At 37.8% G+C, this 16068-nt stretch overlaps 1 protein-coding gene across 1 annotated transcript in view; it reads left to right on the forward strand.

The window, feature by feature from the left end:
* Positions 1–13491, forward strand: part of LOC132393770 (kelch-like protein 1) — a 220464-nt gene extending 206973 nt beyond the window's left edge. The window contains exons 8-10 of the mRNA XM_059969164.1: positions 3630–3842; positions 7559–7730; positions 13365–13491. Coding sequence (XP_059825147.1) covers positions 3630–3842; positions 7559–7730; positions 13365–13421 — 442 coding nt within the window. The 3' untranslated portion in view covers positions 13422–13491. The remainder of the gene's footprint in view (positions 1–3629; positions 3843–7558; positions 7731–13364) is intronic.
* Positions 13492–16068: the final 2577 nt, after the last annotated feature.

A 16068-nucleotide genomic window follows, 5' to 3' on the forward strand; every position in this document is an offset into this window, starting at 1 on the left:
TTGGATCAGCAACTGAATTCCTGAACAATTAATCATTAAAATAATAAATCTGGAACATTAAATGAGAAGTGTAGTCATAACAACAGCCATTTTGTCATTTCGTTGTTAAAAACCTATCTAGTTTACTCATAGAAGGATACCTATAGTCCTGACCTAGTGTGGCCTTTATGTGACTCGCAGACCATCTGTCAGGTTAACTCTTAACTGCCTCTTCAGTTCCAAGATAATTAGGGATGGACAATAAACTTGGGCAGACTCAATGACATCTGTAGCCTATGAAGAAATAAGAGTAAATAAAAGCTCACTGGATGGTGGCAATACGTATTGATCAAAGATCTCCAACACATCCTTCTTGTCATAGTCCAATAAATATAGAGAAATAGACCAGATAGCAGCTCACGCAGTCACTGGTGCCTCCCAATCTAATAAGTCCATCCTCCAAGTAGGAATAGCACACCGTACAACACACACAAAATGCTGGCGGAACACAGCATTGCCAGGCAGCATCTACAGGAAGAAGTAAAGTCAACGTTTCGGGAAAGAGTCTCGGCCCGAAACATCGACTGTACCTCTTCATATAGATGCTGCCTGGCCTGCTGTGTGCCACCTGCATCTTATGTGTGTTGTTTGAATTTCCAGCATCTGCAGATTTCCTCATGATAGCACACCACATGTTGATTCATAGCCAAGTCACGCAACATCCCAACTTGGAAGTACAGTATATTATCCTCCCTACTTACCACCATGACTTAGTACCCACCAAGACTGAAATATCTTAAGAAGATAGTTCACCATCAGCAAGGGTAAGTAGGGATGGACAATAAATGCTGACATTTTCAATACTACTCACATCCCAAAAAATAATAGGTGAGAAATGAAAAAGTTAACAGTTGGCATTCAATTATCCATGGTGTAGCATGGATAATAGCACATACCCTGTGATAGGTTAAAGAACCAGCAGAAATAGAAAACACTTCGGAGTCCAGTATTGCTACTAAGGGTATTTATTAGTAACTACACAATACAGTAATATAAATTCAGATATATTAAGCAGGTTAGCAATGATCTTATAAATATAGAACTATATGAAAACCAAGCTTCTTCAAGCCCAGGGGTGAATAGATACAGTCTTATGGTGATGAGTAAAGTTCAGTTCAGTTCGTGGTATGGAATTGAGTAGTGATGGGGAGAGAGAGAGAAGTTTAGTTCTTCAAGTGAGCTGATGCTGTCGATCTTCCTGTTGTCCCCTGAAATCCTTTAGAAGTCACCAACTGTGACCACAACAAAGGGGACCGTTCTTCCGTGGTGGAATTATCAACTCAGACGAGGGTTGGACACACGAGTAACTCCCCACCGGTCACACCCTTTCACACTGTAAGAGGCACTGATCAATCCGCCTGATTGATCCTCCAAAACCCTCCTTTTCTGTGGGCACAACAAAGCTCATTCAGTGTCCAAAACCATGTGTCTGTAGGTCTATCAGCGGACCTTCTATTTATGTCTCTGTGCGGAACACCAGCTGTCCATCAAGCAGCTCCTCCCTTCTCTCTCTGTATAAGAATACAGACGCTGACAGTGTCCTTGCAAAAGCGTAAACATGCTTGCAGTGAAACCATAACACCATCTCCGAGCAGTCTTCACCTCTCTCTCTTAATAACAAGGTGTCTGGTGTTGAACAACAACTCCCTCTCTCTTTTCAAAAACACTGTTCATAGGGGTAATTCAGGACCCCGTCGCAATGGCCATAGAGTAATAGAGAAATACAGCATGGAAACAAACTCTTTGGCTCACTGAGTTCATGTTGTCTATCAACCACTCCATCACTCTCATCAAACACTAATTCCATTTTTGGTTGTATTTTCCCCATGTTGTTGTGAACTCTACTTAGATTCTACCACTTCTCTATTCACTAGAGACAGTTTACAGAGGCCAATTAGTTTACTAACCTACACATCTTTGATACGTGGGAGGGAAGTGGAACACCCAGAGGACACATATAACAAGAAGAAGTTGCATACTCCACATAGACAGCACTTGAGGTCGGCATTGAACCCAGGTCTTCCAGGCAGCGGCTCCTACTATATGAGCTGTGCCACTGAAGTAGTGCAGGGAAACAACATCCTTGACTCAAAGCAACCCGTGGTAGATATCCTGTCGTATTAGACAAACAGGGTCACTGGATTAAATCCATGCATAGAGAGACAATGAAGAATGTAACAGAATGGAGAAGCTGTTCAGGGTTTCTTTACTCTTGAAAAGCTAAGGCAGGAGGGAAGACCTAATGGGGATGATCAAAATTGGAAGAGAACATAAAAATGGAAAGATGTGAGAAAGTGTTTAAATCCAAAACCAAAGACTATGAAAGTAAAACAATCCCCTCCAAACTCTATTATAAATTAATGGGGATGGTGAAACGTGGAGCTGACACTACAGGGAGCAGTTGTGGTGAATTGAGTGAGAAGATGTAAAGTTACCTTAAAATGAGATATGTAATAGATTTTGAGGTTTGTTTAATGTTTTCAATTAATGAAAAGTAATTTAGAAGTTTTAACTGAGTGTTTTATTTAAATTGTAAGTTTTGAAATTTGATTTTTAATTAAGTATTTCTGACAATAAGGAACATTTAGAAAAAATTAAATATATTGACCAGTTAGCTAAACTGGTGTAGGCTGTCAATAGATTCCAGAGGGAGTTGGTGGTTGTGGTGTGTTCCGGCTCATTCCCCGTATGCCATTATATTGTCGGAAGCCCTATGAGTGCCTAGAGCCTCACTGCTCAGTCCTGAGATGCTCTGAACAAGCAAGACTGATCTGCAATCAGGCATGGTAAGTTCAGGATGGTGAAGAAGGTAGAGGGCCATCCACTGTAAGTAAAACACAGGCCAATCATATATATAAAAAACTTTCAAAATCATCATAGCTAGCAATTTTTAACAGTTCTGGGAAGCATTCAGATTCAGTGTCAAGGTGAATTTTTAGAGGTTGATTTTGGAATAAAATTTTATGCCTTTCATTAGCGCTGCTTAGAATGTTAATGCATTCAGGAGATCAATAGATAATAATTGAGAATTTTCAAAAGGAAGAAATGAACCAAGTGATTAATTGAATAAATAACCCACAGTAGTTTGAAAAGGTCTTAATTACCTTCTCATTTTCAAATGAGAAGGCCATTTAATAAGGTGTTCAATGAGAGTAACATGTACTCAACTGTAAATGGCTTAGTAATACTGAGGACAAAGTTTATGACAATTCGAGTATTTTGAGTAGATTTTGAAATCCGCTAGTATTAGAAGTTAAGCTGATTCCTGGGATTAAAAATATTGCCTTATGGTCATTGATTGAGTTAATTGGGCTAATAACCTCTGGAATTTGGGTGATCTTGGCAAAGCGTGAATCTGAAGGGGTTTGACTAAATGTATAGTGAGACAATGCAAACTCTGCTCGGAGAAATCCACAACTAGTAGGTCTAGTCTCATGAGAAAGGGACTCCCACTTCAGACAGAGATATGGAGGAACTATAGAATTAATAGATTTAGAGTCAGGCTAATAGACTCAGGGTTAATGATTTTTGTATCAGCATTACCAATGCAATAATGTAGATTTACTGAGCATCTTTTACTTTGTCAACAGGTTGTATGCTGTAGGGGGTCGAGATGGAAGTGCTTGCCTCAAATCTATTGAGTGCTATGATCCACACACCAATAAATGGAGTATGTGTACACCCATGTCCAAGAGAAGAGGAGGTGTGGGTGTGGCAACATGCGATGGTTTTCTTTATGCAGTTGGAGGCCATGATGCTCCTGCTTCGAACCACTGCTCTCGGCTTTCGGACTGTGTAGAGAGGTGAAAGATTGAAATAAACTTGTGATATGTTATAGAACATAGAATAGTACAGCATTGTACTTTTGTCTACAATATTGTCCAGGTCTTTTAACCTAATCCATGATCAACCTAAGCCTTTCCTCCTGCATAGACTATAACCCTCCATTTTCCTTCATGCATGCGCCTATCTAAGAATCTCTTAAATGTCCCTAACATATCCACCATTATCGCTATCCCTTGCTGTGCTGTCCAGGCACTTATCATTCTCTTTGTGAAAATACCCTCCTCTGATGTTCCCCTTTGCTCCAGCCACCTTAAAAGGGTGTCCTCCAATATCAGCCGTTGGCACCCCGAGAAAAAGGTGCTGCTTCTCCACTCTATCTTATACCTCTATAATCTTATATGCCTCTACCTTTTACTTCTCACCATCCTTTGCTCCAAAGAGAGAAGTGTTAGCTTGCTCAACTAAATGTTAAGAACATGGTAAAACAGATTTATGAATAAAATTCTCATTCCTGTCTCCTGGTCGCAGGAGCCAGAGCCCTTTGAAGCATTACGGCAACATTCATCTTTATGCAGTAGATAAGTCTTTGCTCTGCAGAGTGACCAGTCTCTTTCTTGTGTATGATCAATATGAACTTTTTTTTTAAGTGCTCCTGTCCCTAGTTCAGTAACTAATTAATTGAGAGTGTAATCCAGGTATCAGAAAATGAGCGCTTCATTTAACACATTCTGAGGTAAAACATACATCAGCTCATCTTTCAGTAGGAGTAAACTTAACACTCTCCTGCAATATGACACAATTCATGGACTATCGACAGATTTTTTTTTACAAAACACTGACTAATCATCTGTGTTATACACTATGTGATACAATAAGAATACATATTAACCCTGTACCCTAATTCAAGATAGTTTAATGTCATTTCCAGTGCAGAAGTGTAGAGGAGAACAAAATTATTGTTTCTCCAGATCAGATGTAGCACAAAGAGAACACAATAAGATAAAGAACATAATATAGCTTTTATGCAGTACATGGTTTGATTGTATGTCAATAAGATGACGCTAGGCACAGGAGTGTCCGTACATAAGGTGACTGACAGTAAATTATAAAGTAGTGATGGTGGGGGGTGCGGAGAGGTTTGTTAGTGGATGTGTTGATCAGCCTTTCTGCTTGGGGAAAGTAACTGTTTTTGAGTCTGGTGGTCCTGGCATAGATGCTACAAAGACTTGTCCCAGATGGGAGTGGGACAAATAGTTTATGAGCAGGGTGGATGGGATCCTTCATGATGTTACTGACCCAGTGTAGAAAAAAAAGGTTGATTGTTTTCAAGCATGTAATTGCGATTGAGTTTAGTTACGTCTCCAGAAAAGGTAAATTTTTTGTTTTATAAGAAACTTTTTGTTTCAGAAGATAACAGACTATTATCATTTCTTTAGAGTTTAAATACTATTGAAAATTGAATGCAAATTACATCACTGAGAAGCCAACACTAGATAACACTCTGCCCAATAGAATCTTAATATGAACATATTTCTAGATACAGAAATGTATCTATTTTTGATACTTAAATCTACATCACGTTACTGGCATGTATTATTAATTAAAGCGTGCCTGATGACTCGGAGCTAGTTGAACCAATTAGAGTAAGTAAACATAAATTTGGAAAGCACACACTTTCTCCTTGAGGACATAGATAATATCAATAGATACACTTTATAGTGACTTCCAGGATGCATCCTATATGCTGCCACATAAGAAACTATTGAATCTAGTTAAAGTGCAGAGAATAGAAGGAAAATTGTTGGTCCATCCAAAAGATCTATTAGATTTAGATGACAAATTGAATGAATTAAATCTGCACCAGCTGGACTTTAAAACATAATCGTGAGGTGATCTATGTGGAGCCATAAAATGCACCAGGTATTTTAAAAATGATAAAAATTTCTCAGACTAGGAAGAAACTTTGCAGTTCATTAACTGACTTTCACAGTCAGCATAACAAAAAAAAAGCCAATGTAATGCAACACACACAAAATGCTGGAGGAACTCAGTAGGTCAGGCAGCAGCTATGGAAATGAATAGATAATCAATGGTTCAGGCCAAGACTCTTCTTCAGGGCTGAGAAGGAATGGGGAAGGTAGTGTAATATTATCTTGTGGCAACCTGAGACGAATTATGGAAGAGCAAGGTTTACTAGAGCTTTATAGTTTGGTGTCCAGAATGGTTCATAACATAACACGTTTAAGTCTTAAATTTAATAGAGGAATATTATTCATTGTTACCAGTTACTCCCAACCATTTTGTTTATTTGGAGGAATGACATAAACTAGGCTTGAAATACAGATTGGAGACACAGGGGGCCAAAAATGCTGGAGTCTGGAGCAATATACAAAGTATTGGAGGAACTCAGGCAACATCTACGGAGCACAGTTGACAGTTAACATTTCGGGTAAAGATCCAACATCTGGAGCAGAAACGCTCAGCTTCTTGTCCCTTTTCTCAGTTTTTTCTCTCTTTGTTATCCACCAGCCACCATCACTTTTTGTCTGTAACCTCTGCCACGCTCACCATGACCATCACCCATACATTCTTCACACTAGTTCCCCTCCTCTCCTCCTTCTTATATCATTTCCACTCTACTCCCTCCCTCATCTGCATATCAATCCCTCCACCGGATATATCACCTGCAGCTCCCCTCTACCACTTCCTTCCATATTTTTATACTGGCCAACTCCCCTATTTCTTTCCAGTCTAGATGTAGGATCTTGTCCCAAAATGCAAACTTCCCATTTCCCTCCACAGATACAGTCTGATACGCTGAGTTCCTCAGAGGCACAAGTGATTCTGTAGATGCTGGGAATTTTGAGCAATTCACCCAAAATACTGAGGGAACTCGGCAAATCAAATGTTTGATGATCATCATTGAGTTGGTGGGTCAAAGGTCTTTCAATATTGTTCCACTCAGTGACTCTGTGATCCTAAATGGAGATTTTTTTTTTGTTAAAAAACAAGTAGTTGACATTAGGGTACAAACTCCCCATGAGCTAAATGAATAGTGGAACATAATCTTTGAGGTACATTTCTCTGCTGGTTGGAACAGCCAGTTACAGAAGGGGTTAGCATTAGAATGCTGCTTCCTTAAAATAATCTGCTGAGGTCTCTAGCCATTGAAGTACCAGCTTTTAAAAAGTTGAGCTACCTTGAGTAGGTATGCTGCAACTCACATCAGTGGTTTAATTAACACAGAGTAGATATTCATGAATATTCAATGGAAATGTTCTCTATTCAAGACACACAACATTTGCCCAGGCATTGTAAAATACCAGCAAATGTATTCTAAAGAATTGCATGTTTCAAATGATTGTAAACTACTAATATAAGCTTCATCAATTCCAACAAGTATGAATGGTATTTGAAATCATTCTAACCCAAGTTTAACTTTACCTAGCTCTTGATAAACAAACCTAGTAAAAAATTAGATTAGTTTAAAGATATTAGTTACTGATGAAAATATCTTCTGTGACAATATCTTGGACATTGGGTTCCCTGTTGAAATTTGTGTTAGGGCAAGATTCTACGTCCAGTTAAGACAACTGAGCTAAAGCATTTTTTACCTCAAGCATACAAATGAAACATCAAGATGAATTAATGAACAAGCTGGTTTAATCACTCAACTTAAAATTGGTAATAAGCTTTTCTACTTATGATGTGTTTCTTCATGTTCATCTGTTAGATATGATCCTAAGACTGATACTTGGACAATGATAGCTCCAGTGAGTGTCCCCCGTGATGCAGTTGGGGTCTGTCTGCTTGGAGATAGGCTATATGCAGTTGGTGGATATGACGGACAAACTTATCTAAACACAATGGAATCCTATGACCCTCAGACCAATGAATGGACACAGGTAATATAGATTTTTTTTTATTAATAGTCTTTAGGAGGAGCCTTGGGATGGAAATTTACCTACAAATTTCATAGAAGCAAATATCATGACTAGATCATTGTCCAACAGGTTTATCAATATTTGAAGGGAGTTTGCACAAGTCAATTAACACCTTCATTTAATGGAATAGTACTGAAGTACCCAATGTGTTGGCGCGTGGCCAAGTGGTTAAGGCATTCGTCTAGTGATCTGAAGGTCGATAGTTCGAGCCTTGGCTGAGGCTGCATGTATGTCCTTGAGCAAGGCACTTAACCACACATTGCTCTGCGACGACACTGGTGCCAAGCTGTATGGGTCCTAATGCCCTTCCCTTGGACAATATCGGTGGTGTGGAGAGGGAAGACTTGCAGCTTGGGCAACTGCCAGTCTTCCACAAAACAAAACCCTGCCCAAGCTTGGAAACTTTCCAAGGCACAAATCCATGGTTTATCAAGACTAACGGAGGCCTACACTACAACACTCAATGTTAGATGGTACCTATGTTGTATTTTTTTAAATATGTTTGTTTTGCTAATTATTTAATAATATTCTTACATTATTCTAATTCTAAATTCTAAATTCTAATGCATTTTTTGGTAACATTTTGACTGGAGTACAAAGAGAGTACTGAATTGGATGGAGATGCAGAGTTCCAGGTGACATCTCTCCCTCAAGCGCAGATAAGAGACGCCATAGCGTTACTTCTCTGAGGAGTGAATATTCGTGACAACATTCATGTATCAATCAACATTACACAACAAAAATTACTGGTCATTTAAAACATTAATGCTATGAGAGCTCATTGTGCAGGACTGCGATGCTACAGAACAATTTCAACTACAAATAAACAAACATCATTGGCTGTAAAGTGACATAAGACGTTCTGGTAAGCATATAATTCAAAGGAAGTCCTCTATTTCTTTTAAATCCATTAACATTGTCCATCCTTAAAGATTGAAATTGCAAATAAAGATAACATATTGCTACAATTTTTATTAATTTCATACTTTTTACAACTGGACCCTGAATGTACAAGTTACAGACACTGAATCAGAACCAGGTTTATTATTACTGACATAAAGTATGTCATGAAATTTGTTGTTTTGTGGCAACATTACAGTGCAATTTACAAAAGAACTTAAATTTATAAAAGATACGCTCATAATTCCAGGCATGATAGAATAATAACAAAAGAAAATGACTACATTCTCATGCTAATACAAACAGTGTGATTTTGAATCATTATGCAAACAAAGATGATTTGAAACTATTTACTTATGCATCTAGAATGTGTTTAATTGTTGGTGATCTTTATTATCAATTACTGCCTTTATTTGAAGGAAGTGGATCAAGTCTTTTAGGAAGGAGAGAAAATGTACCAGGAAGAATGGGGGACTTAGCTATTCAAATCATTGAACTCCAAGTTTTGGATTTTGGAATGTATAACAAAATAGCTTGGGATTGCAATCATGACTCTGAAATTGATGTACAGTCTTTGTCTTACACTTGTTCATCACACATATGTACTTAAAAGTAAAAAATATTATGTGTGCAGGGTAACAAAAGCTGCTCAGCAGCATCAGGATCAGCTGTTGAACAAACAGGTTTCAGTCTCCAACCACGATGCTGTGGTTTGATTAAAAAATTACAATACAATACAATGAATTTGTGTTTTTTCATGATTTATGTAAGGTATAATAATAATCGTAATAATAATAATCAGCATTGTATACTTGTTCTTGTGTTAGATTGTCATCAGCTTTGATCTTGAGCAACTCATCAAGGAAACTTCTTTGCTGCTTTGTGATCAGCAGACGCTTTAAGAATTTAATGATGAGCCATTTTTAAAATTTCTGCAACTAGCCTACTGAATATTCACAATTATCTTCAATTTTCATTTGGTTGTGATGAATCATTGCCTGCTTCATGATCAGCATATGGTGACGTGAGATATGTTCACTGCAAGCTTAACAAATCAGTTGTTCCAATGCACAATCAAGATCTTCCACTTTTGGTGCAATTAACTTATGTGTTTACATGAGGGATAGGGAGAGAAAAAAAAACTGGAAAAAACTTCCTGCATAATCACTCAAAGAGTTGACCTGCATGTGCATGTAATGAGAGATGTATTACTCATCTCCTTCTACCTTAGGCCACAAACTTATCAATCACCCATCTGTGGACACTTTCTGGAGGTCCAATCTCCACAACTAATGGACTAGGTGTGTAAATGTAGGAGGGGGCTATGTTGAAAAATAAATGTGCTAGGTTTTCTAAAATTGACTCCTTCTTCTACAGGCCACAAACTTATCAATCACCCCTCGTAGCATCCACTTTAGGACGTACTTTAGAAGGCAGGAGACAAGCTTTGTGGAATCTTGATGTTGCTACCTCATCCAGTACAATTCCAGCCTTCATGCCTTTGAGTTTACCAAAACCTTTCTCTAACACCTTCTCATTAGCAATAAGCAGCTGTGCCAGTCTCTGGTTAGTGCTATCGTTTGGGCTGCAGTTGCCTATTGATACCACATTGAGAGCTTTGATTGAGTGCCAGTCTAGTTGGATTTTTCTCAATCAGTCACATCTGAAAAGTGCTGGCCCTCCACTTTTCAATACATAATGATTTAAACTGCTGTGTTTGGCCTCCATATGTCATATTCACTTTCAGTTTGCATTTGGGAGACATTTTTGCCCTACGTAGGTCTTTAGCACCACTGAGGTCTTCTCTCATGGTAGCTTAGAAAACAGTCTATTTTTGTCAGCCTCTGAAATTTAGACAAAGCTGATCCTGTTTCCAGTTCCATTTGCAATTTTACACCAGACACATCTATTGTGATCCATATGATTTTGTGATGCTTCAGTAATACTATGCAGTTCTAAGCATGACAGCTCACCTTTGTCAGACACTGTGTTGTCTGATTCTGTTTCACTTTCTCTCACTTCATGCATTTGCTTAGTTTTGTGTTTGGGACTTTTCTCTCGGCTGTGCCTTTTTTTCTAACACTTCCTGCAAACTTTTTCTTTGAGCCATCAGTCCCTTGCTTCATGTTAGGATTTGCCACATTGATAATATTTTTTGGGTTTTTGCACCATTCAGGAACATTTTGTGCATTTCACATTTTAACCTCCTTTTCTGTAGTTCTGCTGCATCCTATGCTGCAGACTCTAACAATATTGCAATATTGCAATGGTCTATTGCAATGCCTATTCTAAGGTTAGGTCTCTTTCAGAAAGGAGCCTCTTCTGAATGCTTTCACTATGCATGCCACACATAAGCCTGTCCCTTAATGCATCAGAAAGTCCATCTCTAAAGCACAGAATTGGGAAAGTTTGCACATTTCTGCAATGTATTCAGAAATGTTGTCATTCTTTGACTGGTTCCTTCTGTAAAATCTAAATCTTTCAGATTCTCCCAGCGGCTTAGGGCTCAAGGGGATTTTGTAAAATTGTAACAATTTTGTTGAACATCTTGACTTTTTAGGGATAACTAAGTTGCATAAGAGACTGTACATCCTTGCACCCATTAAGCTAAGAAGCATGAAGGGCTTCTTTTGCTCATCCACGTCGTTCACCTTACAATAAAGTTCAACCCTCTCGATATACGACTCCCAGTCTTCATTAGCACGATTGAATTCATCAACATTCCTGACTAAAGCCATCGCCACATTATTTTCACTTTAACTTGTTAGTTGCGTCTTTAACTCTGTACCACGCAGTAGTCACATGTCCCTTTGGTAGCTGTCTCATACCATAACCGTTTTGTGCAGTTGTTGATATTCTCTGATATTTAGCTTCATCCACATTGCTGATTTGTTGTGTCTGTGCAATTACATATTGAATAAATAAAAATACACATGCATGAGGTGGCTTTAACTGGCATATTCACATTTTAGCAAGAGAGAGAGAGATCAATATGCTTGCGTAGACAACAGATCATTCGTAGTGCTAAGTGGAGTCATTGCTCCAAAAGAAATAGATCTATACATTACAAAGACTAGTCTATTGGCCGCCAACTACTTATCAAGGTACATATACGCCACCCTGTACGACCCTGAGATTCATTTTCTTACGGGCATATACAATAAATCCAATAACCATAATAGAATCAATGAAAAACTGCACCTAACTGGGTGTACAACCAGTGTGTAAAAGACAACAATCTGTGCAAATACCAAAAAACAAGAAGAAATCATAATAATAAACAAAGCAATAAATATTGAGATAATGCATACAAAATGCTGGAGGAACTCACCAGGCCATTTCTGATAAAGGTAATTGTCCCAAAACATCGACTGTTTACTGTTTTCCATAGATTCTGCCTGGTTTGCTGAGTTCCTCCAGCATTTTATGTGGTTTACTTTGATTTGCAGTATCTGTAGATTTTCTCTTGTTAATAATATTGAGAACATGAGATGAAGAGTCCATGAAAGTGAATCCGTAGGTTGTGGGAACATTTCAGTGATGGGACAAGTGTGTTATCCCCTCTGGTTCAAGATTCTGATGGTTGTAGTGTAGTAACTGTTCCTGAACCTGGTGATGTTAGTTCTGAGGCTCCTTTAACTTTTTCCTGATGGCAGCAGTGAGGAGAGAGCATGATGTGTTGTTGGGTTCTGCAATGATGGATACTGATTTCTTGCAACAACACTTGATGTAATTGTACTCAATGGCTTTGCCCATGATGGACTTTTTGTAGGATTTTCCACTCAAGAGCATTTATTGTTCCATACCAGGCTGTGATACAACCAATCAATATACTCTCCACATCTATAAAAGTTTGCCAAAGTTTTAGATACCATGTTGAATCTTCTCAAACTCTTACGTAAGTAGAAGCACTGTGCTTTCTTTGTAATTGAATTACAATGCTAGGCCCAGGGCAGGTTCTCTGAAATAATTATATGGGAGGCAGGGTTTGAGGGTCGGCACAACATTGTGGGCTGAAGGGCCTGTAATGTGCTGTACTATTCTATAACGTAGAGGTATTTAAATTAGGTAACTATCTCCTCCACTGATCCCCCGATGAGGACTGGCACAAGGACTTTTGGTTTCCTCCTCAAAAGGAGGAAGTCAAAAATCAGCTCCTTGGTCTTGCTGACATTGAGTAAAAGGTTGTTGTTGTGGCACCACTCAGCCAGATTTAAAATTTCCCTCCCATATGCCGTCACCGCAACACTTGTGTCATCCTAGGCCAGTGCTGTCATCAGAAAACTTGAAGATGGCATTGATTTGTGCTTAGTCACACAATCGTAATTGTAAACTGAGTAGAGCAGGGGGCTAAGCACACAGCCTTGTGGTGCACTTGCACTGATGGAGACTGTGGAGGAGATGTTGTTGCCAACTCAAACTGATTGGCATCTGCAAGTGATGAAACGGAGAATCCAATTGCACAAGCAGTTATTGAGTCAAAGATTTTGAAGCTTATGATTAGATTTGAGGGGGAAACGTTATCAATATCAGGAAATTCAAATTGGAAGAAATGCCTCCTTCCTATTTTATTTGGAAGTGTGACCTTCTGTGTTTTACAGACATACACCAGATGCTAAACTTACTTACACTGTTGAAATATGTTGCATTGAAGGTTAAGCCAACAACTGATCACCTCTGATTCTTTTCCAACAGGCAGCATCTCTGAACATTGGACGAGCTGGAGCCTGTGTTGTAGTTGTTAAGATATAAAGTCGCAGTCATTGCATGAAGCAATCTCTTCTATTGCTTTGAACTGGTACTTGTAACTTGTATCTGCATCCTACATTCTCACCAGCAATCCATGGGCCTCCCTGCAGGTTCCAAGGTGCTCCTGTTTACTACCAAGAAGAATCAGTTTGATTGAAACAATTTGAGACTGCTGGATAAAAGAAGTCTGAAACAATTGTGGACCAACCTTAATCCTTTGTAACAATCGGAATAACCAACACAAAACCAGAGAACGTTTTCAACAATAATGAGGTTGAGTCTTTAGGATCACCAATGCATCTGAACATCACCTTGAGCACTTGAGTCAGAAAACTCTAAAATCAGTGTTTGAAATCTAATGGATTTAGTCAAACGCGGGGAAATTAAAACATTTTTTTTGGGAAGTGAAAAGATCACATCTCCTCATCAAAAATAGACTTTTGTAGAGAATTGTCTTGTAAACATTCCAAATGAGACTTGCATCACCAAAAAAATTCTCAAAGCAAGCATACGATAAATTTCAGTAAATTTCTCAGAAACACAGTGAATAGATAAATGGAATCAGTAATTTAATAGGTAAGGTGTCACCTTGGTATATTTGGTTTACTCAAGGTATATCGTACAATGAAGGTATGAAATAATAGCACCCAGAGCTGGCGAAACACTGCTTTAAATTTCTTCCATCGCCTTATCTTTCAACACAGACCTATTCTTAAAAATTAATCACAATGTAACCATTGTAACCTTCAGTGATCAAACTGTTCTGTGATTGATTTTCAGCGCTAAGATTATTGGTAAAATTGTGAATTATTGTCAAAATCCTTGTTTTATTTATTTATCATTGTTATTATTATAGTCCTAATGTATGTAGTAGGCAAATTATCAGTTACTTTCCATTTGTTTCTGCATTCTGTGGTTATTGTTTGAGCCAATGTTGTGGTTCCATTTTCAAAACTCTTGCCTCTGAGCTATAAGATTTAAAATGTACAGGAGACATCCAAGCATAAAAATCTAGGCTAACCTTTTCAATGCAGCACAGAGGAAGAGCAACATTGTTGGAGGTGCTGTCATTTTTATGACACCTTCCACCATTTCACCTTGAAAAATGGATATTTAGTATTCCATTTTAAGGGTACAGGAATTGTGTGTGCGTTTTAGCCAATATTTATCCCTGAACCCACTCCAATTTAACAAAGTTTTTAATGACATTTTGTTGGCTATTATTGTGATAAATTGGCCTCAACTTCTCTTAAATAGTGACAATGGCTGAGATTCCAAAGCATTTCATTGGCTGTAACATCTTAGAGTAAATGGTGCTATGTTAAGGCACATGTTTATTTAATAGTAATTCTGCTGTAACAAAGAGAGATAAGATATACGTCCAATTTGTGAGCATTTTTTGGAACTGAAAACAAGTTGTTTTTGACAGTAAAATGGCAGCTTCAGCAATGCATGAACCTATACAGAAGCCAAAATTGAGAGTGAAGTTGCCAGTCAGTTATTTATAATCAACCCACAAGTGATAATATCAATAAACAACTTTCAGATTGATAATGGACACATTATTTATATCTAATTAAATGACTCAGTGGTGCAAGAGTGATAATATATTTTAGACTTTATTTGGTAACTAATTCAGTCACAAAATTAGTATTTGTAAAAAAGGAAGACCAGCATGTGTTCCCCTTGTAATTCACTTGACAATTTGCCTAGCTTATTATGTTGAAGTTTCTCTGAGTTATTTATACAATAATAAGATTAATTGGCTGACAATTCATGACTGTGGAACAAATTTCTCAAATACTGTTCCCCAAGGTCTTCTCACCGCATTAGTCACTTTCTCAGAATTTGGGATGTTTTACATTCAAAATCTATTACAGAAGTTTTACCGAAGAACTTTAGCCATCAGTATTAGCTATGCCAACATAAAGGGTGATGCACATGGTCTTGAGGATCCTGCGTTTACCGTGTCATCTCAACATATTTATTTTGTCTTAACAGAGGTATTTATTTATTAATTAAATTATTAACTTTTTATTTATTAGCTTAATTAATGGATTTATTAACTTGTTAAAAATAATCCATTTAATTTGTGCCCTGTGATGTATAATAGGAATAAATAGAGATATATTATTTGCTAATTACAAAATTCAAAGCTCAGGATCTAATTGATATACCAGATATTTTTCTTTCAACTTTAAAGAATATTTCATAATTCTTCCTATGTTTTATCCTTTACTCTCTCCCAAATTACCTTGACTGTTTGCAGTTACATAACAGCTCCCTAGTACATGTTTTAAGTATTCACTCATTACCAGTCAGCTTAAAAACTGAGAATGGCCATTCTCTGCAGTGGAGAGCATTGGTTCTTCTGCTAATATGCACTGCAGGGTAAGGAATGGCCTAGGAAATCTAGTAAACACTTCAATGGACTCCCCTAACCTATTGTCCCAGTGTTATTGCTTTGAAAAAACAATCCAATTAGTCCCTTACCACTAACCCATCACTTCAAATTTTCTCCCTTGTATATTTGGTTTGAAATTTCTCTCTGTGGTCACATAGTGAAGTCCATTGCATGATAATCCACTTTGTAAACAGAGAACTTATTCCAATTTCTGGTCCCTTTGTCAATTGCCTTACATTTGTGAAA

The sequence above is a fragment of the Hypanus sabinus genome, chromosome 5 (genome assembly GCF_030144855.1).
Source record: "Hypanus sabinus isolate sHypSab1 chromosome 5, sHypSab1.hap1, whole genome shotgun sequence".
NCBI classification, from domain to species: Eukaryota; Metazoa; Chordata; class Chondrichthyes; order Myliobatiformes; family Dasyatidae; genus Hypanus; species Hypanus sabinus.